General features: G+C 55.9%; 6 protein-coding genes across 6 annotated transcripts; 2 read left to right on the top strand and 4 right to left on the bottom strand.

Moving 5' to 3' along the window:
- Nucleotides 1-4,697: 4,697 nt before the first annotated feature.
- Nucleotides 4,698-4,973, bottom strand: MAM_03644 (uncharacterized protein; the record flags this gene model as incomplete). The annotated part of the gene is made up of 1 exon (XM_040822443.1): nucleotides 4,698-4,973. One exon carries the CDS (start codon nucleotides 4,971-4,973, stop codon nucleotides 4,698-4,700), a length of 276 nt encoding a protein of 91 aa, XP_040679586.1.
- A 1,622-nt stretch (nucleotides 4,974-6,595) lies between these two features.
- Nucleotides 6,596-7,486, top strand: MAM_03643 (Zinc finger, C2H2-type/integrase, DNA-binding protein; the record flags this gene model as incomplete). Its single annotated transcript, XM_040822442.1, has 1 exon — nucleotides 6,596-7,486. One exon carries the CDS (start codon nucleotides 6,596-6,598, stop codon nucleotides 7,484-7,486), a length of 891 nt encoding a protein of 296 aa, XP_040679585.1.
- Nucleotides 7,487-8,735: 1,249 nt separating this feature from the next.
- Nucleotides 8,736-10,335, bottom strand: MAM_03642 (uncharacterized protein; the record flags this gene model as incomplete). Its single annotated transcript, XM_040822441.1, has 3 exons — nucleotides 8,736-9,007; nucleotides 9,115-9,585; nucleotides 9,666-10,335. The coding sequence occupies 3 exons, from the start codon at nucleotides 10,333-10,335 to the stop codon at nucleotides 8,736-8,738; spliced, it is 1,413 nt and encodes a 470-aa protein (XP_040679584.1).
- A 598-nt stretch (nucleotides 10,336-10,933) lies between these two features.
- Nucleotides 10,934-12,268, bottom strand: MAM_03641 (acetate kinase; the record flags this gene model as incomplete). Its single annotated transcript, XM_040822440.1, has 2 exons — nucleotides 10,934-11,417; nucleotides 11,502-12,268. The coding sequence occupies 2 exons, from the start codon at nucleotides 12,266-12,268 to the stop codon at nucleotides 10,934-10,936; spliced, it is 1,251 nt and encodes a 416-aa protein (XP_040679583.1).
- A 513-nt stretch (nucleotides 12,269-12,781) lies between these two features.
- Nucleotides 12,782-14,274, bottom strand: MAM_03640 (uncharacterized protein; the record flags this gene model as incomplete). Its single annotated transcript, XM_040822439.1, has 4 exons — nucleotides 12,782-12,981; nucleotides 13,053-13,715; nucleotides 13,806-13,930; nucleotides 14,057-14,274. The coding sequence occupies 4 exons, from the start codon at nucleotides 14,272-14,274 to the stop codon at nucleotides 12,782-12,784; spliced, it is 1,206 nt and encodes a 401-aa protein (XP_040679582.1).
- A 3,428-nt stretch (nucleotides 14,275-17,702) lies between these two features.
- On the top strand, nucleotides 17,703-19,176 carry MAM_03639 (phosphate transporter; the record flags this gene model as incomplete). Its single annotated transcript, XM_040822438.1, has 2 exons — nucleotides 17,703-18,639; nucleotides 18,749-19,176. 2 exons carry the CDS (start codon nucleotides 17,703-17,705, stop codon nucleotides 19,174-19,176), a joined length of 1,365 nt encoding a protein of 454 aa, XP_040679581.1.
- Nucleotides 19,177-19,667: the final 491 nt, after the last annotated feature.

Below are 19,667 nucleotides of genomic sequence, written 5' to 3'. Positions count from 1 at the left end.
GAGCTCTTGCAGGGACCTAAGGGGCCCAAAAACCACAGGGTCCGTCAGCACCGTCACGTGTGTCCTCGCTCTGCCCTAGTCCAAAAAAATAAAAATCCGGCAGAGTCATGACGTCGTTCAAGCCAGGCACGGTATTTCTTTGCAAAAAGGCTTTAAAATGATTCGTTCGTCTTGGCTTCACCTGTGCCTGTTGGTGTGTTGCTGCTTTGTTTGCCCTTTGCCAGTCGCCATGCAAGAGGCTCAATCTGTCGGACAGAAATAGAACGTCGTTCGCCGCATTGCCTTGGCCTGGGGAGTTGAGTCAACTTTTGAGTTCGAGAGTTGCAGCCATGGACAGGCTTCAACCGCAGCCTTGCAAAGTGTCCGTAATCCCGTCCAGCATGCCGTAGATCAGGAAGCAAATCTGCACAGCCAGAGTCCTCAGTGCGGCTGCAGTCAATCAACTCTTCATGGAGAGGGTTTGCCTGGGTATTCCTTCCATTAGTGTCTTTTGAGCCACAAACCAAAGATGTCACATGCCAAGTTTCAGCACTTGCATTTTTCAACGCAATCCTTCACTCGAGCAGCACACGCATGCAAACCTTGATCGTACAGTACCTCGCCGCCATCCTATGTATGAGTAGGGTCCATGGCTAGCCCACAAGGCGTATGGCTCCAGTGAGTATTCAGAAACGCGTCGAACGCGGTCCATCGACACCAGACCGGCATAGGAAAGGTAATTTTGAGGTCTCTGGGAGTCGTCAAATGGCTCGGGAGGGACATTGTGGCTTGCCAAACAACCAAACAACTTGGCACGGCCTTGTGTGTATGTATTTTGTATTTTCAGACCCATGTCCCGGACCGGCACCCAGCCACCCCCGATTCGTGGACAGGCTGACCCGAGGGCGTGCGTGCATCATAAAGCCGCACCCAAGAGAGCGGGCTCAAAGTTTCCTGCGTACGGAGTATTTCTGCTTCTCTGCCACTCGACAAGTGGTGCTCTAGTCCCCAACCTTATTCATCAGGCCATGGGGAGCCTCGGAGGGTATTCGTCCAAAGAAAATCCTGCACCTTTTTCACCGCAGCGAATGTCACTCGCCATCCGGTAGCAGGTGAGCTAGAAGCTAGAAGCGAAAAGATGTCACCGCGGATGGCATGGCAAGCGGGACGGACTTGTGGTGGAGACGCGAAAAGCAGACCCTTCGAGCTTTGCCTTTCCAGTCTTTTTTTTTTTCAGGGTGTCAGGGTCGTCGATCGTCGATCGCACAGCCAGAGCTCCGATCAGCAAGCTATTGATTCTCGATCACGCCGCTTGAGTCGATTTGCGAAGTTTTGCTAGCAGGCCGAATGCGGCGTAGGGCCCGAAACAGGGAGAAGGTTGCCATTATACGCCGCTTTGGCGCCGTGATCGTCGCTGACCTCACCAGGGCAGGATTCCAGGACAAAAACAAGGACTTGTTTGACCCCTAGTGTCCAATTGCAACCGGCGGGTTTCAGGAGAGGTCATCAGCAAAAGTGCACACTCTTGCAACACTAACTGTCAACTAACGGAGCAATATCTCCATTTCCTTCATACTTGATCTTGCGTAGCTTTCCGATGTCATTGAACACCCACCAGGATTCACTCCTGTTACCTGGAATGTTGGCACGTGAAAGGTTTGGGAGACAGATGCGGCTCCTTGCGCCTTGCTCGCATTCTCTGCGACCACGATACAACTTATCCTTTGCATTTGCATTTGCATGCCAACTGGATGATGCCTTCTCTCTTGGGACGCCGCCGGATTAGGACTTCCAGTGCTTTAGGAAGTGCGTAGTTACCCGACCTCTGTCGCTTGCTTTTCCGCGAGTGCTTGTCTTGCTGGTTCCCGAGCCTTGGCTCACGAATTCCAGCCTTCAGAATTGAAGCTCTCACAATCTCCAAGTCCTCGTCCATGTGAAGACACAGCTACGTTCCTCTCGGTCCCCACGATACCTCCCTCGTATCAGAGCCTTTCAATCACCGCAAGCAGCTGGGCTTTAGATTTGTGGTGCGACGCCGAGACCAGTAGTGACGTCACCGTGGACATTGGGAGATGGAGCGGTTCGCGGGCTTTCGACATGTTGTATCGACTCGAATGTTGCGCACCCCCTGCCCAGCCGGCCTTCCATGGCAAGGAGTGCCTCCATCACCACTTGCACCCTGGCTGACTGAAGCGGCCTGGGAGCGACCGAACGTATCCAGGGGCCCCGCTGACACTCTTCTCGACCCAGTCGGTACGGAGTGTATCCGCATAATGACACCTACCTAGGTAGTAGGTAGCCTGTAGGCCCAGTACTCCGTACATCCTCCGTAAAGGGTCAACGAAGACACCTTGGTCACAGTTGCGGCAAACGTCAAACGTCAACAGTACGCAAGTGGCTCCCGGAGAGAAATGGCCGCACCAATGCTCAAGCACGCCGGCGGACTGGCGGTGCTAGCTAATGGTGTGTCTACGCCAGATGCCTATTCGATTTCCTCAGAAAGCGGGGAAGAAAACGCATACATGACAACATGGTTTTGTTTGAAATTGCATGCTCGGGTCGCGAAAGTTGTTGCAAGGTATTCGGTACTGGACGCGGCGTGACCGACGCCAGCGAGGCTGCGAGTATGCGGTACCTTCAGCGGCCCAACTCCATGCTCGCACAACACTCTGAACTCCAGCCCTCATCCCTTTCATCCCGGTGCGTTTTTATCGATCTCTCCGATCATTGGTCGATGTTGTGGGCCATGACCCTGGACCCTGAGGCGACCCTGGATTTCCGACCTCAGCTTCCATGACCCAAAGGTTCGTGAGCTTCCCTGCAGCGCCGCTTCCCTGTTTCCGGGGCCGACTGGGCTCTGTATTCCACTAATAAATGTTAATCAATGCCCACGATTGAGCTCGTAAGCAAAGATCGCTCTCCTATGAGCAACATCTGATGCTGCAATCAACATGCGTAGAGGGGGTGTGATAGCCGGGCGCGACTAGATTAATTTGCACATGAGAAAAACAAAGACAGAAAGTTGTTCTGCAACAGGACCAACTTTGCACAAATATCCACCACAAAAGATGGCGAAATCCGTGAACAGATGGAGCTACGGCGATGCCTATAATTCGCATCTGAAAGATCCATATGAACTTTCTGCAGTGGTAGCTTGAGCGTTGTTGGGCTCTCGGGGCCGCCTTGGTGCCAGCGAATGGCCTGAAAGTTTTGACGTCACCATTCGCAAGACTGCAGAATCCGTTTGGGAAAAGCGATCACTGGAGTTCCATTTTCACTGGCAGCGTCGGTGCGATCCCCGGGCACGCGAGTCCTGAAAACGAACTGAGATCGAGATTTTGGTGGTGAGATCTAGCCCCCCCCCTTTTTTAAGCTCGGAATGAACCTCACCTTTGGGTTGCTCCTTGGTGACTGACTACCTTGGCACTCAGGGGAGGGAGTGTGAGAACACTTGGCCCCAGCTTGACCCGTCGGCCATCTCTTGCGGCCAGCACGGCCCCGAATCTCAGGCAACATCCTTGTTTGCAAGAGCCTAAGCGTCCAGGTTTGTCCCCTACCGAAAGGCTTGGTATGTCGGTGAAGAAACTTGAGGGAAGAACAGTAGTACTACTCCGTAGCTGGAGCCTAACGCGCCGGCAGAGGGAGGAGGGAGCGAGGAGGGGAGTGGTCCTGACTCCTCACAAAGAACCCCATAACACTACCGACTGGGATGCAAGGATATATGAACTGAGTCTTTTAATAGTGAAGCCCCCTTGATGGCGACTTGTAGGATTCACTAAACAACGCAGCGACCTGCGCGCAAAGAATTTGACCTAGATCCGTGAGGCCCTGATCGATGTCTGTGTGGCTACAGCGGGACTGGGCATGTAAGCACGACCGTCGACACGTTAAATTGTTTGTTGGCACGAACCTTTTCGCCCTATCATGGCAGTAACGATGACGCCTTACCCGCACGGCTCTGGTCTTCCAAGGTCGACTTGATTGGCCTGGCTTATGCCCTGGCGGACTGGAAAACGCGCCGGGTAGATGACATTCGATAGCGGCTCCAACCCCAATAATGTCTTGAGAGGGCTAGGCCCAGAGAGAAAATCTCGGTATTGCAATAGAAGCCATGGCCATGGCTAGCGTGATTGAGGATAACGTTTTGAATTCTGCAACAGCTGCAGCTCCAATGCCAGGGACCTCTAGAGACGAGTCAGCGAGGCAAAGCCAGCCGGTACTCCGTACAAGCGGGTGGCTTCTGACTTCGTCGTTGACGCGCATGTACTCCTTACTCCGTCGTCCGGGCCTTGTCACACTCCTCCTTCCATTCCCACGGGTCCCTGTTGTGCTGTGCCTGGTCTCCACCTGCTCCAAGCATCAGGAAGGGGGCGTGGGCAGAGTCCTGGGCCCAAAGGGCCTCTTGGACCACAGCGTTCGTGGTGGGCGGGCTGTTTTTGGCCACTCGGCACTGAAAGAGTCAAATGGGGATGTCGAGGCCACAGCCGCCCGAGGCCAACTTGGTAGTTGTACGTTGATGCTGCGTCTCAGCCAGGGCCGGGATCTCAAGGGTCATTCCAAGGCTCTCTGCGCTGCGCTGATGTCGAGGGTGACGGGAGGAAAAGGGCTGATTGCCAAATTGGTCTAATCGACCCAGAAGTCCACCATGTATGAACGTACAGCGGTGTCGTGGCTGCAACGAGGAGGAGATGGGTAGGACTTGGAAGGGGTGTTGATTTTCAAGGTTTGGTTTCGTGGGCCTGCCTCTGCCTGGCTTTTGGCAGGCCGTTGGAGGGGTGAGGGGCCGGCGGCGGAGGGGGCGTGGCTGTGGCGTAGCGTGGCGTGTGAGGCAAGGCGAGGCGAGGCGAGGCGAGGCGAGGCAAGACAGGGCAAGGCCCGGGTTTGTCTTGGCCATGTCTGGGATACCAATCCAATGCCGCTTGTGCTTTGCTCTGCTTCAAATGTTTGCTCTGCTCTGCTCTGCTCTGCTCTGCTCTGCTCTGCTCTGCTGCCATGTACGGAGCACAGGGCCCCGCGATGTGCCCTACTCTGTACGTAGTACACAAGCCACAGGCCCCAAGCCCCAAGCCCCAAGCCCCAAGCCCCCGTTTCTTCCCTGCTCCCTGCCCTCTTGGACGCTAAGCCAGGCCCCAGGCAGGCAGGGTTCTTCGCATGCAGCTGTAGCCTGTGCGGTTGTGCTAGGCAGTTGTGCTCCAGGCTGGCCACGGGCGCAGCTCCAATCAACGTGCTTTCTGGCTCCGGGCAGGCACTGATTGAGACACAACATGATGAAGGTGCTAATCTTTCTTCGCCGTCATTCGGGAGTGCTTCTTCGATCCCACCCAGTGCTGGGCGAGGATGGGGTTTCATGCGAAACACGCCCGGATTGCTGAAAACTCGATCCCTCCCTCCCGCTCGTCCTGCCAGCTGCCTCAATTGGCTCTGCTTTGCCCTGAATCCCTGATGCTGTTGTGTTCTCGCGCTCTCTACTCCGTACGCCGCACCGAGTAGTCAGTCGACAATCAAGTCAACCAGGCTCCTCCGTCTCTCTCTTTCCTTCACCCTCACACTCTCACACACACTTTCTCACTCTTACTCTCCCTGTCCCTCCCTCACCCTCCGTCTCTTCCTTCTCTTCCGGAGCTGCTCCTCCTTCGACCATTGTAACTTGTCTCCCCCTCTCCGTCGCCGTCAGACCCGGCCCTTTTTGCCTGCTAACGCTATACAGTTCCTGCTTGGCCACCACATGCAGCAGAAGTCAAGCATCGACACATTGCACACGCTCTACCCCCCCGTCGTTTGCCTTCCAAGGCGGCCAACATCGTCCACACGGTCTGATACAAAGCCATTGATGGTTCCCGCCCTGCCCTCACCTGTCTACACCTGCTTCGCCTGCCCACGCCTCTCTGCGCCAGGACCTTGTCGTCACGAAAACGTCACTGCCCTCCCCTCGGTCGCCTCTGACTCTGCTCTCTGGCACCTGCAGCTCCCGTCTCCGTTAGCTCTATTAGTACCCGTCGCGGCGCGGCACCCTCGTCGCCCTCGGAGCACGCCTCGTCTCTCTTTAACCTTTACTCCTCGCCTCTCGCCTCTCGCCTCTCGCCTCTCCCCTCAAACCTCAGCCCAGCCCAGCCCAGCCCAGCCCAGCCCAGCCAAGCCAAGCTAAGCCCGCCAAGCCAAGCCCACCAAGCCTACTATACTAGTCTCTGCAACGGCTGGCTGTTCTGAGCTCTTATCTAACACCAACACTCTAGAGGGATCCAACAAACTTTCCTCTTTTTGACTTCTCTGCCTTCTAAGCCGTCGCATTTGTGTTTGGCAGTTTATCAAGACTTCAATTCTGGGAGCTTCATCACCTCTCCTCTTCCCTTAGCACTGAAACCGGAAATATCCAGTCTTGACGGTCACGTTGCACAACGTTCCAAAGCCAACGACCGAACATATTCGACATACATGCAGGTGCTTACCGGCAGTGCCAGCTCCTCGCAATCCAACCAATTTTGGACATCCATTCGCTTCAATTCGCTCATCTTGCGCCATCCGACCAGGGCAGACAACTCATTGCTCGAGTCGCGCCGGCTGCTACACCATCAAGCTGGCCGCACCGCCATTTTCTCATCTTCCCTGGCTGCTCAAAATGGAAGCTAGAAACGCCGCGGGTCGCCGCGTGTCACTGCTCAACGACGAGAGCACCAGCTACGAAAAGGTCCAGCTTCACCACCACAAACATCATATTGCCCTCCCACCATCCGCTGGCCACGCACTTAGTCGTCCGTATCCCAGCCCACGCAGCAGCTCCTCGTCACCCAATACCCCAGAGCTTCTGCGTTCGGACTCCTACGACTCTCAGATGAGCAATGATCCCATTTCACCTTTGACCCCTTCAGCCGACTACGCCCATCCAAGAAGATCTCTATACGCCTCCGACCTCCCTACCAAGCGGCCCGCCTATGTCGACAGCAGTCGGTCAACCTCGTATGAAGATGACGCCCCCGCTCCTTCTGCACAGTTGCCCGCAGACCGCCCTGGGAAGCGATATCCTTGCCGATATAGAGACTCTCATGGCTGCGAGAAGACATTCACCACCTCTGGTCACGCTTCACGGCATTCAAAGATACACACCGCCGAGAAGGCCGTTCAGTGTACATACCCAGGCTGCCAAAAGAAGTTTACCCGCGCCGACAACATGAAACAGCACTTGGAAACCCACTACAAGGACAAGAGCCGATCCTCAGCCAGTCAGCGTGCGCAAAAGGCTGTTCTTGCGGAAGCGCGCCGCAACTCGTCCACCAGTCGCAGCCGCTCGTCCGCCTCAACGACCACGACGAGCCATGAGGCTATGCAGTGGGAGTCGGACGCTTACGTCGCCTCTACGCAGCCTCTTGCCTCACCGAGCGCCAGCTCATGGGAACTACGCACCCACAATCTTCCCCTGCTGAACCGTCCTGCAGTCGCCCGGTCACCGAGTAGCGGCCTGGACGCCTTGGCCATGGCAGTAGCCTGCCAGGAGGGCAGCAGAAGACAATAAATAACATTGGTATCCTTGCAGAAGTGAAAGCATCGAGCTTTCACTTGAGAGAATACTTCGTCCGCGATATTCCCTCCCGACGGGCACTCAAAATTTCTGGTAATGCTTAATTCCGCACCCGACATGAGTCTTCGCGGTAGGCCTTGCGCGCACACTCGTTGGGCAATAAAACTCGGATGACGAATGGTATCTTTCTGTTTCCTCTTCTCACTGGAGGGTACGATGCTCATAAGCAGCGTCCACCTCCGTTCCCCAGCTAGCAAGGCGATGGAGTCATGTTTTGTACATTTTGGTACGAGGCGCCTCGTTTGTGCCGTCATTTGATCCGGCGTTGTTGATTGATATCCAGTTTTGCGGTGCGGCTTACGATTTTGCTTTTTTTTTATATATAAATCGGCGCTATCTGTGTTGACTCAGCACCACGGCGATCACACTGGAGCTTTGGGATTACAGTATACAGGCGGCTTGTACACGTTTTTAAGCACCTCATGAGCTTTCCTTATTTTGTCTTTTGTGTTCCCACCCATTTGAGAGCAGACCGAGTCGATCCTCAGCCTGTCCCGTCTGAACCACTTCTCTCCTGTCCTGAAAAGCTCCCGAGACGCGTGTCATGTCATGCATAATCTTGGCTGTCTAGAGCAGCGTGGGACTGGTTCACATTCTGGCGTCTCGTGGTCGGGGGGAAGAAAATTTCTGTTTTAACGAACTGTTCTATTAAGGGATGTCAGGCCATGCAATCCCAGACACGAGACACACACACACACACACGCATACGCATACGCATACACACTCACAAACGTTCCGATCAACCGTCTTTGTTGATTGGAAGTACCACACGAAAAGGGTTTGGTACAATGGGCGGCTTTCCAGGGACGTATATAGCTTTTAGGCACTGGTGTATCTGACCGACCTGCTCTCTGCGGTTGTGTTGAATGGAATTTTCTGGGTACAGGAATTGATACCAATTGCCAAGAATTCTAGTCGCCTTGCGTGATGCTGTCTATGGCTGTCAGGAATCCACGGCCTGGTAACGATGATTCCCACCCTGGGTCATGCCTGTTTGTTTGCTCATGGACTTTTTTTGCACAGGGCTGTCTTGGCTCAGGTGCCGTGAAACAAATTTGACCAAGCAGAGAAATAAATGCACGGGGTATCTATGTTTTTTTTTGTTTGTCACGCCTCCAGCTCTGGCGATGCGGCGACACCATCTCCCCTTGCCCCCCCCGACCCGAACCCGGCAGGACATGGATCAGCGCACGAGAGAAGTCGGCCACTGTCCACGGACGAGCGAGGCCGCGGCGCGCACTGATGTCAAAAAGAACTGCCCGGCCTTGCTCACCGTGCGAACCGGCCCGGCCAGGGGGTTGTGGGCCGCGCCGCGCCCGCCCCTGCAGGCTCCGCTCTCCTGGCTCTGGCTCCGGTTCCCGGGGCTCCCGTCGGCGGGCCCCAGGGCGGCACCGACAAAGTCGTATCCGATGTCGAACTGGATGCCATCGGGGTTGGCCAAGTTGTACCGGTTGTCTGCGAAAAGGGCGCGTCAGCTCCGGTCCCTCCCTCCCGCGCGTGCGTGCGTGCGTGCCTCTGTTTGCCGCGGAGCGGGGGGGGGGGGTGTGTTGACGCAAACTTACACCATTGGGAGGTCGCTTCGGGATGGATGCCGATGAGGACAACCCATCCGTTGCCGTGGGGCGTCCGCGAAGCAGCGACGTTGCCGGACCGCGAGTACCGTGCCAGGACGGCGGTGTCGCTGGCGGCGGCTGGCCCGGACGCGGACCCGGACGCGGACACGCCCTTGATGACGACGCCGTCCTGGAAGTAGGCCCAGCGGTCGCGGATGGTCTGGCCCTTGGCGTGGCCGGCCGAGTCGGACTGGAAGGTCCAGTCCACCTGGATGAGGGTGTCGGAGTCGTTCCTGACCTGCGAGCCGCGCTGGCTGATTTCGCTGTCGACGTCGACGCCGGCCGGGAGCAGGCCCAGCCCCGGCGTGTAGCCGGCGAGGAAGGCGCCGAGGCAGATGCCCATGTAGCGGCCGCCTCGGGAGACGAAGTCGCGGATGGCGGGGGCCGAGTCTCGGATCTCCGCCCAGGCGCGGCCCAGATCTGCTCTCGGGCGTCGAGGGACGCCGCGCGCGTCAGTCGGTCGCTCGCTCGCCAGACGAGGAGGGGGCGGACAAACGTACCTGGCCCGCCGCCGTACGCAAACACGTCCACGTCGCGCAGGCTGTCGGGCGTCACCTTGACGTCCTCGTCGGGGCCGGCGTACGTCACGGCCAGCTTGTGCGGCGACGACTCGAGGAGTTGCGCCAGCGCCCCGGGGCAGCTCTGGCATACCGCTGGGCCGCGATACACCAGGGCGCGGTACTCCTTGGCCACGGCTGAGGCCGCAGCCGCCGCGAGCACCGTGACACGAGCGAGGGTGCGCATGGCTGGGGCTTGTCGGTCGCCGTTGTTGTCGTCGTCGTCGTCGTCGTCGTCGTCGTCGTCGTCGTCGGGCCCTGTTGTTTGTCTTGGCAAGAGAACGAGTTCGCGAGGGAGGGTCGAAGAAGCAAAGCCAGCTCGCTCGCTATATGTACGTAGGTAGGCAGGGGGCGGCGTCGGACCCGGAATCTGCCCTCGCATCCAATGAATGGCTGACAGGGTGATGTGATGTGGTTGGTGGTGGCCTGCAGAATCCGAATCCCAGAATCCCAGAATCCCAGAATCCCAGAATCCCTTCGGCCAACGGCCAACGGCCAACGGGCGACGGGCCACCGCTTCAACAAGGCGTCCACTCCGCAGCAATTGATGTTTGCAACGCCACCCGAAGCTTGCCAGCACTGTCTCGCAACTCCGCCACAATCCGGGCGACATTTGGCACTCATCTGATTCGTGCGTTCGGCGCCACTGCCGGGACAATCGCGATACTGCGCCTCCCTGTGCTACCCTGCTCTGTTTCATTTTGCTCACTGGGCTGAGCTTGTGCGGCATGCGGCACTGGATGACACCAGATGGCAGACGGCGGGCAGGTGTCATGAGCGTGAGCGATTTACTTTTTGTTTGCGCCGGGCATCGAGCGGTCGTCGACGGGAGAAATAAATAAATAAATAAACAGAAATGAAAAATAAAAAACCTCTGCCAAGCAGGCCGCGTGGCCCTGTTCGTGGTCAGCCCCAAGCATCAGCAAGCATGACGTGGCTCGCGGATCAGACTGGGTCGTGATCCCTTCAGCTGAGGCATTGCCTCACGGTATCCGGCATCTGATATCCGATCGGGCAGGTGCCCTAGTCGCATCAATTGTCTGCAAGAATTGTGGTCATTGATTTTCGGTAATACGTGAGGTATTCTGTCGTCCCGATAGCTCGTGCTGTTCTTTATTCGCACTGCTTCCCCCAGGCCGCATGGTCGTGGTTTCTCATACACATACATACAGCTTCCATGAAAACCGCGTCAACGCACAAACTCAGCCAGCTCATCTCCACAATTCGTCCTTGCCTGTGGCATCTCTGGCCATTTCCAACTGCTCGTCTGTCTGGCAGACCAACACCCGGTGCCGCGCCTGGACCAGGCTCACGTCCTCCACCACCTCTGCGAGATTGCTCGAGTTGCGGGCCTGGTCAATGGAGAAGCCGAGACAGGTCGTGCGGCGCACCACCTCGTCTCGCAGACGGGCGCTCTTTTCACCAATCCCGCCTGCAAATACCAGTGCGTCAACCTGACCCTCGAGCAGGACGTAGTAGCTGCCAATGAAGCCGCAGACGCGATGGACGAATATGTCAAAAGCCAGCTTGTGCTTGGGCTCGTCGGAGCCGGCAATGACACTGAAATCCGTTGTGCCCGTCAGGGACTTCCACCCGCTTTGTTTGTTGAGAATCTCTTCTGCCCTGGAAATGTGGAGGTGTTTGGTGGAAGCCGGCGAGAGTCTGCCGACATCGCTGGCGTAGTGGAAGACGAGACTGTGCGCGCCACATCGCTTGTCAGCATCGTCATGGTCTGGTACGGCCGTGACGAGTTGGCTCGAGCTTCATGTTCCAACATACCTGGGATCCACGCTGCCACTTCGAGTTGCACCTGGAAGACCGGCCAAAGGTGTCAGTCCCATGCTTGTGTCCCGGCTCTTGCCGGCTTGAATTGCGCAGGCGCTGGCACCGCTGCCCAGATGAAGCGCAATTATGTTGACTTCACTCGTGTCCTTTCCTAGAAACTCGGCGACTGACCGGGTGATGAATGCGTAGCTGAGGCCATGAAACCCATACTTGCGCAGTCTGTTCTTCTCCGCCACATCCGGGTTGATGGGATATGTGTAGATGTGTGGTGGAATACTGGCGTGAAACTGAGAGTCGAAGCAGGCGACATTGGTGGTTTCCGGGAGCTGCTTGATGCACGACGCTACAATACCGAGAGCCGCTCCATTGTGTAGCGGCGCAAGGTCGCTCAGCTTTTCTAGCTGGTGATATGTGTCTTGGGTAATAGTCCGAGACTCGGTGTAGTCGCCGCCATGAACAATTCGGTGGCATGCAATGGCCAAGTCGTCCTTGGACGTGATTTCTTCCAGGTCGCTGTCGTTGATGAGTGTGTCCAGGAGTACGGAGAAGGCGCCGTCTTGTCCTTCGATCTGCTGGCCGGCCGGTTGATTGTTGGCGACTGTCTTGCCATATCGCGAGTATTTGAGTTTTGCCGGAGGTGCTGTCAGGCCACTGACTTGAGCCTCGGCGATCCGACGCAGATTCCCATTTCTCTCACCCAAGTAGGCGGATATCTTGACCGAGCTGGAGCCGGCGTTGATTGAAAGAATAATTTTCTTCATGGCAAATGAGCTACATGACGCGTGTAGCGCAGGCTTGAGATGTGGCTACGAGTGCGCCAGAGCTGAAAGAGATTCGGATGCCTCCAGCTCGCGTGGTGATGGGTGGTCGAAACAAAGACATGACGCCGTCATGGGGTGACGAGGTGGTGCCGCCGGCGTGGTGCGCCATGACGCATAGTCTAACTAAAGTCGACCAGACCAGCATGAGCATGCGCTGTGCCATGCCATGGTGGGGGTCCCGGACGGCTGACGTTCCCACCGTTCAAGTGAGCCACGGGCATACAAAATTCACGGTCCACTCCCCGATCCATCCATGGGCTTCACCACGCGCTCCAGCTGTTGTCAGTTCCAAGGCGAACCACAGGGCAGCTGCGTTGGAATGCTCGTCAACACGCCGTGTTTTGGATGTGCTTTGTCCTGCCTTGTATCGTCGCAGTTTTGGCGTAGCCTTTTCGCCATGCTGGCCTTGGCATACAACCGTCGTAAAATCGTGCGCGCTTCTACGCATCTCTTTTATCCTCTATCGTCTGAATCCCGTGGCTCGGCAACAGACTCCAGTGTACGGGTCCGGTCAGGAGACTCGAGCGCAGCTGGTTGGCCCGGCAGCATCTGTGGTGAGGGTAGCTCGAACCGGTTTGGAGGCAAGGAAACCCCTTGGAAGTCCCCATCAGCCCTGTGAGCATACAGCCACATTTCGAGGAATCGCCGGTAATCTGCCGTTGCATTTTAGATCTCGACGCCTCATGACCCTCAGCCTACAGACGTGCGGCAGGCCAAAACTTACCTTGCCGGCTGCTAAACTGAATGGACAGATAGCGAATGTCGACAGGCGGCTGGAACGACCTGCTCGATTCTGAGCTGCTCTGGCTACTACTACCCGCCGATGACCGTACTCTCGGTCGTACCCCTCGAGCAAACGAGAATCGTCGCCGAGGCGGCTCATCAGGCGCGCTTCCTCGCCTGCTCCGAACGCCAAGCTTCAATTGTTTCGCTCCGTCGTCACGATTTCGCACCACTCCGTCAAAAACGTGCACCTCATACTCACGATACTGACCGTCCGTCTTGTTTGCAAGAACGCTTATGGAATGGAACGTGGTACATCGATCGCGCCACATCTTGAGACGCTGAATCGCCCCGATTCCCTTGACCTTGCCAAAACTATCTGTTCGGCCGTGCACATTAGTCCAGACTACATCTACGTCGTAAAAGTCAATCAAGTCCTTTCGTCGCAAGTCGCCTTGGAATCGGCTGGATCCATCGACAGTTGTAAATTCGTATCTGACTTGAATGTACTGGTCATGAATACAGACACCTTGGTCGGAGGTGTACCGGATCCGATGGGGTTCAGGGAACGTCAAGTATCGTTCCATGTCCGCAGCATCATGGTACTGTCGATGCCGAGAATGAAGTGTATGTGGATGAATTTCCGACGGGACATCAGATGGTACTGTTTACACACGTTAGCGGCGCCGAGGGCTTGGGACGTATACACGGCACAGGCGCAAGGCCAATTCGCTGACTGCTGCCGCCGACGTACAGTAATGTTCAAGCAGCTCGTTTTGGTAGCTGCATTGCCACAAGACTCGTCTATGTTCGGAGCCAACCACTTCCCACGGGCCAAGGTAGACAGTGCGCTCGTCCGGGGTGTCTTGAAACAGGGTTCTGGAGGGCTATTTAGTAGTCAAGACGTAGTTACGTGTGCAATCTGCGCTACGGAGTAGTACTGTGCTTGCGCTTGCGCTTGCGCTTGCGCTACCGCTGTGCAAGGCTTGGTCTGGGGGTTCTCACATTGTTGCTTGATATCCGGGCGGCCCCAGTTCCAGCGGACGCAGGGAGGTCTGGGGTGCGACTGAGTCCCCGGCAGACGGCGCCGACAGCGTCGACACTCCCGAAGTTGGGGTCCAAGTCGAATCTAGTGGGCTGGCATAAGAAGGGCCATAGGTAGGAGGACGGCCGAGAGACGACGAGGTGAAGGAGGATCCGGAGGAAGAGGAGGCGGCGGCCATGCCTACGACGGCTCGGGTGCTAAAGTAGTATGCTGCAACCCTGCGCAGCAGACGACATGGACGATCCAAGCTCGGGCGTCGCCGCGGAGAATAAAATAGGTCATGACCGAGTCACGAGCGACCGTGGATGATGGGACGGCGGGCAAGGAATAAGCGCAAAGAGCAACAAGCGGTGCGCGGCGCGGAACGGGTGACGCTCAACGGATTCTTTTTCTGATGAGAAGCCAGGGTACCGAGTATGGAGGCTCCAGACTTGAGCGCATGGCCACGGAAGCGCGGACCGTCCCAGTCCCGAGTCCCGAGTCCCGAGGCATGAAACTAGCACACAGAGAGAGAGAGGGCATGTGTGGAAATCCCAGGCATGGTGGATGAAAATGAGTCTGACGACAGGTGTCTGGGTCTGGGAGCCGTTGAACCATGCCGTTGAACCCCACCTTCCTTCCCTTCCTTCTTTTTTAAAATCCCCCCCCCCTGTTGTAATCCCGCATTGTTGGAGCGAGGACAGTCGTTGGGTTGGTAAGACCGGAGCGGGCAACAATCACAGTAGGAAATCGAGCGTAGCACGCGAAAACGTCGATACATGGCGGCGGACGCACAATGTCATACGGAGTACCTGTCAACTGCTCCGTGCCTGCTCCGTACATGGGCAATATACGTACGGAGTACGTACTTGGTACTCCGCAGTTGTCTGCCAACTATTATTAGTACGGAGTGCTTTTAGGGGACCACTCAAACTCCCTGCTCCCCGCATGTCGGAGGGTGCAGGATCCACACAAGCACAAGCGTGGGGCGGAATTACACAATGACAAGCCATCTGCGGAACATCGGGGGCTGGGCATGGGTTGACAAGGCTGTTTGTTGGCAAGCGAATCGGAGCGCCAGCGTGCCGAGCGGTGGTCGAATGGATTGAGCTGCCGGCACCAAGGGAAAATATCGACTACTCCTCAATGATCAATGACGGTAGGTTTGACTGGTCGGCTGGCCGGTGGTCGCCCTGCAGCCACCGTTGCGCGTCGAGGCAGGTGCGATGTGCTGAACATTGGATTGAATGCTGTCAGCCAGGATTCCAATTGGACCACCAACAACGGCAGGCGACACACCGGGCTGGGCACTTCCCAGATACTAAGACCTGCTTGAGTACCGAAGGGAGGTGCTTGATGCGCCGAGACTTATTGGACCTTGAGGTTGTTGTAATCACGTACTCCGGAGTCCGTAGGCTGGTCGTTCATCGTGGTCGAGCTTGGCGTATTGCTCCGTACCTCGACCACGAACCACGGGCCGCGACGCAGTGTCCAGTGTCCGCGGCCCAAAGCTCGCAGGGCGGCGGGCCGTCGGATCCATCAGTCTGAGTCTGGTGGTTGCCAAGCGGGCCCACTGCCCAATCGAGTACGTACCACTAAACGCGGGAGAGCCGCCCACGAGGCCCAAGCCATCATCGTGATGGGTTGGCTGAACTTGTGCTCACCACTTCTTCACATCCCGCCGGCTTTTCTCCGCGACCAACCTCCACATGTCGATTGCCTACCGAATGCACTGACGCATGGAACAAGCAAGCCCCGGCGTCTCGCTGAGTCGCTGCACGGTGCGCATTGCACATCGACTTCTGAAGCTCTCCCTCCAGCCTCGCACCAAGCATCCCAGCATCTACGTCGTCGCCTCGTTAAATCCGGGACAACATTTGTTTAGGCAATCTTTTCTGTGGACGGAGTATACGATTGTATAGCTGAGGCAGACCAGACAATACCGGAAATGCCCGGTTGACGAGACCAAAATGTCGGCACCGCCCGGCAGCTTGTCATACCGCAATGGCTTTGACGTTATCGGTTATGTATACATAACGTGCAATACTCGGCAAATCTGAATGACGCAAGATGAGAAATACAACATATTCTACTTGGAAACGAGCCTTGCAGGTTCCAGCCGAATCGACGCCTTTAGGACGTCAGAACCTGGCTCCCACTCCATCTCCTCCTCAGCCGGCCAAGGGTCGAGAACGCCACGTGCCTGGACAATCACTTGTTTTGTGTTACGTGCCGCCGCCAGTGTTTTGTCAGCTCGTCGTCTTCCCAGGGGCCGTCTGGCTCTCCATCTGTGCGGGCAAGCAATCTACTCGAACCACCCTCTACCGTTGATTCCAGCCGCTGCAGGCCAAGTTCGTGCTGGTAGGCTGGCGCAGAGCATGATGCTACTTGAACACCAGCTTCGTCAAAGGGCGAAGGCGTACGGAGTACGGAGTAGGTTTGTCCCAATACCAAGCGTTCCCGCTCACCCACGTCCGCCCCCAGACGCCCAAGCCAGCCAGCCAGGCTGTTCTGTCACGCGTCGGACTACTCTGTGGTCCTTGTTCGCCCAACCCACCGTCCGTGGCACACGCAGATTTCTCAATCCTTTCCTACTAATGAATATGCCAGAGTAAAGAAACATGCCTCGATGAGATGTGTCGCGAGGTCGTTCTCGGGACGACTTTCGCCAATCCGTTACCCATCAAGAGAGGGGAAAAAAAAAATAAAGTCGACGACATCAAGGAAGCAATCCGAATGAGCGCTCCGACTATCAGCGCTGCCTCTTGCGCTTCTCTGTGCCACACATTCAAGTTTCGTCGCACAGTCTAGCAAGTATCGAGGCTACACCAAGACGGCATGCTCACGTACCTGACAGCGTCTTGGCGGAGAAATAGAGGTTTCTTGGGTTCCGGCAGCTCTGCACTATCCGCGCAGGACTCGCAGGTGTGAAAGAATTGCATTCCTTTTGCCAAATCACAAGTGCCGGCGGGCTTGCTAATAGTTCCATCTCGTCTCTAGGACCGCCACCAACTTCGATATGAATTGGACCTCAACTCATGGAACCTACGCATTTGGGGCGTTGCGGCTTCTGGCTTTCTTACCGACTCGTACGTATATTTTGAGTAACCGAGACACTCCTCTTCCCACTGCTCCCTCGTCATGGCGACGGCTGGGACGACCTTCGCTGACTGTGCCGTCTCTGCAACAGGTACAACCTATTTTCTACCAACGTTATCCTTGCTTCCGTTGCTTTCGTATATTATCCTCATGGAGGACAATGGCCCGGCCTTCTCATCAATCTCTTCACCTTGCTAGGCTCAGTCATTGGGCAGCTCTTTTTCGGATTCCTCGCGGATTACTTTGGTCGCACTCGACTGTACGGAATCGAATTGGTTTTAGTCATTGTGTCAACCATTGGAGTTGCCACAAGCAGTCACGGGGCAGGGGACTTGTCATTTCTGGGACTATTCATATGGTGGCGATTTGTGATGGGAATTGGTACGGGGAAACGTCACCCACTCAAACCGCTTCCAACGGCCGGCCGTCGTCATCTGACAGCTTCTCGTGAAAATAGGAATCGGCGCCGAGTACCCACTGAGTGCTGTAATCACATCCGAGTGGTCAAGTACGCAGTCGAGGGCTACCATGCTCTCCAGTGTCTTTCTCATGCAACCTGTTGGACAAGCTTTGGCTCAACTGGTGGGCCTCTTGGTGTTGCTTGGTTTCAACAACTCCAACAACTTCCAGGCTCTGCAATGTGGTCTTAACACGGCAAACGCAGAAGAATGCCGGAGGGCTGTCGACGGCATTTGGCGCATTGTCATCGGCTCGGGCGCGATTCCCGCCCTCCTCGCCATAATTTTCCGATTCTTTCTGTTTGATTGCGGCCTATACAGCCTCGAGGTCCGAAACAAACCCGCTGTAGCCATTATGAACACTCAAAGAATATATGGTGCGCCTGTGAGTGGCACTCTCGGAAGCACCTTTCAGATGCAAAATCAAAACGGCATGCAGCCTGAACTACCCCCTAGACCAATGACGATTCAGTTCTCCAAGGAAGATCTGTACAACTACTTCATCAGGGATAAGAACTGGCATTATTTGCTAGGAACATCCATGACGTGGTTTGTTCTTGACGTTAGTTTCTACGGCCTCTCCCTGGACAATAGAAGAACTTTGTCAGATATGTGGGCAACCAGAGACCCCGTACCCATTGACGAGAATCTGAAGTGCTGGAAGTCGTCGATCCCTGGAGGCAATTCAACTGTCCCGCAGTGGAAGCAGACGGGCGTTCCCGTATGGCAAACCGACGTCTTGCACCCGTGCGCTACCATTTACGACGTTTTAGTTGAGCAGACGAAGCAGTATCTGCTGACCGTCTCTCTTGCTTCCATCGCTGGAAGCGTTTGTTTCATTTATTTTGCAAACCGATTGCCTCGTCGACACTGGCTGACTGCCTCTTTTCTTATACTGACGGTACTCCTCATGGTCACTGGGGGCGTTTACTATGGAGTCCACCACTCAGCGGCTGCCCCTGCTACAGTTGTATTTGTTGCCATCAACCACTTCATTTTCAACTTTGGTATGTGGTCGACTTTGTGGTATTTATTCAAGTACCCTAGACAGCCTCATAGACTTGGTGGTATTGTGGCTCCGTACGCCTCGAGCGGGACTGACAGTTTTACTTCCAGGAGCAAACACATTGACCTTCATTATTCCGGCCGAAATCTTCCCCACGTGCTACCGCTGCACATGCCACGGCATCTCTGCGGCATCTGGAAAACTAGGCAGCATCGTAGCTGTCCTAGTTGTATACGGCATCAACTCTGCCTACAAGAGCGAAAGTAGACAGGGCCTCATCTTCCTCCTCTTCGGCTCGGTAGCAGCCATGGGCGCCGTATTTTCATGGCTGTACCTCCCTGATTCGCAGCGTGTGATGGAAGACGAAGGAAAGAGGTTCTTGGAAACAAAGGATCTGGAAGAGTTGGGAGAAGGGCGTGAGAGGGCCCGGCTGAATGGCGAGTCGATTACAACTCGCGAAAAAGTGGGAAAATTTGAAACGAAGACGACCACTGCGTCCACGCAACGCATCGACAGCGCCATGAACCTAAAACTGTAAATCTCTTTGTGGGCGGCTAATTTGTTTGCGTAAAAGGCGTAATAGGAAGCGATTGTTTGGATCAGATACCCAGTTGTATACATGCCGTCATCGACAGACCGCAACAAGCTCCAGAACTCCTCGCCCAGATCAAGCACAAGAAAAACCCTATGCCGAGCGCCAAACGTACCACCCATCTGTGCCCCGTCATGTAACAAGCCTGACCGAGCAGAAGGAACAAGATGCGACGCGGTGGAGGTATCGACGTCTTCGCTCCACAAGAGAGACTCAGTAGTCCCTGCGAGCAAGCAGCTCCACCGTGTCAACGTATAAATCATCCATACTCGTCGTCCCCCTTACGTGCCCGTTTCTTTCCAACGAATCCAGCCACCTATTCCACCTCGTTCCGGGCACAGGGTCCGTCCAACCCCTCAGTGGCCCCAATATCCTCGACAGCCGGATAGCAAATGGCGCGAAATGAATATCCACGAGGCTCAGCGTCGATCCTGTAA

This window comes from Metarhizium album (genome assembly GCF_000804445.1).
Source record: "Metarhizium album ARSEF 1941 chromosome Unknown scaffold_7, whole genome shotgun sequence".
NCBI lineage: Eukaryota > Fungi > Ascomycota > Sordariomycetes > Hypocreales > Clavicipitaceae > Metarhizium > Metarhizium album.
The sequence above is the reverse complement of the archived record's forward strand: the minus strand, read 5'-3'. Positions and strand labels throughout refer to the sequence as shown.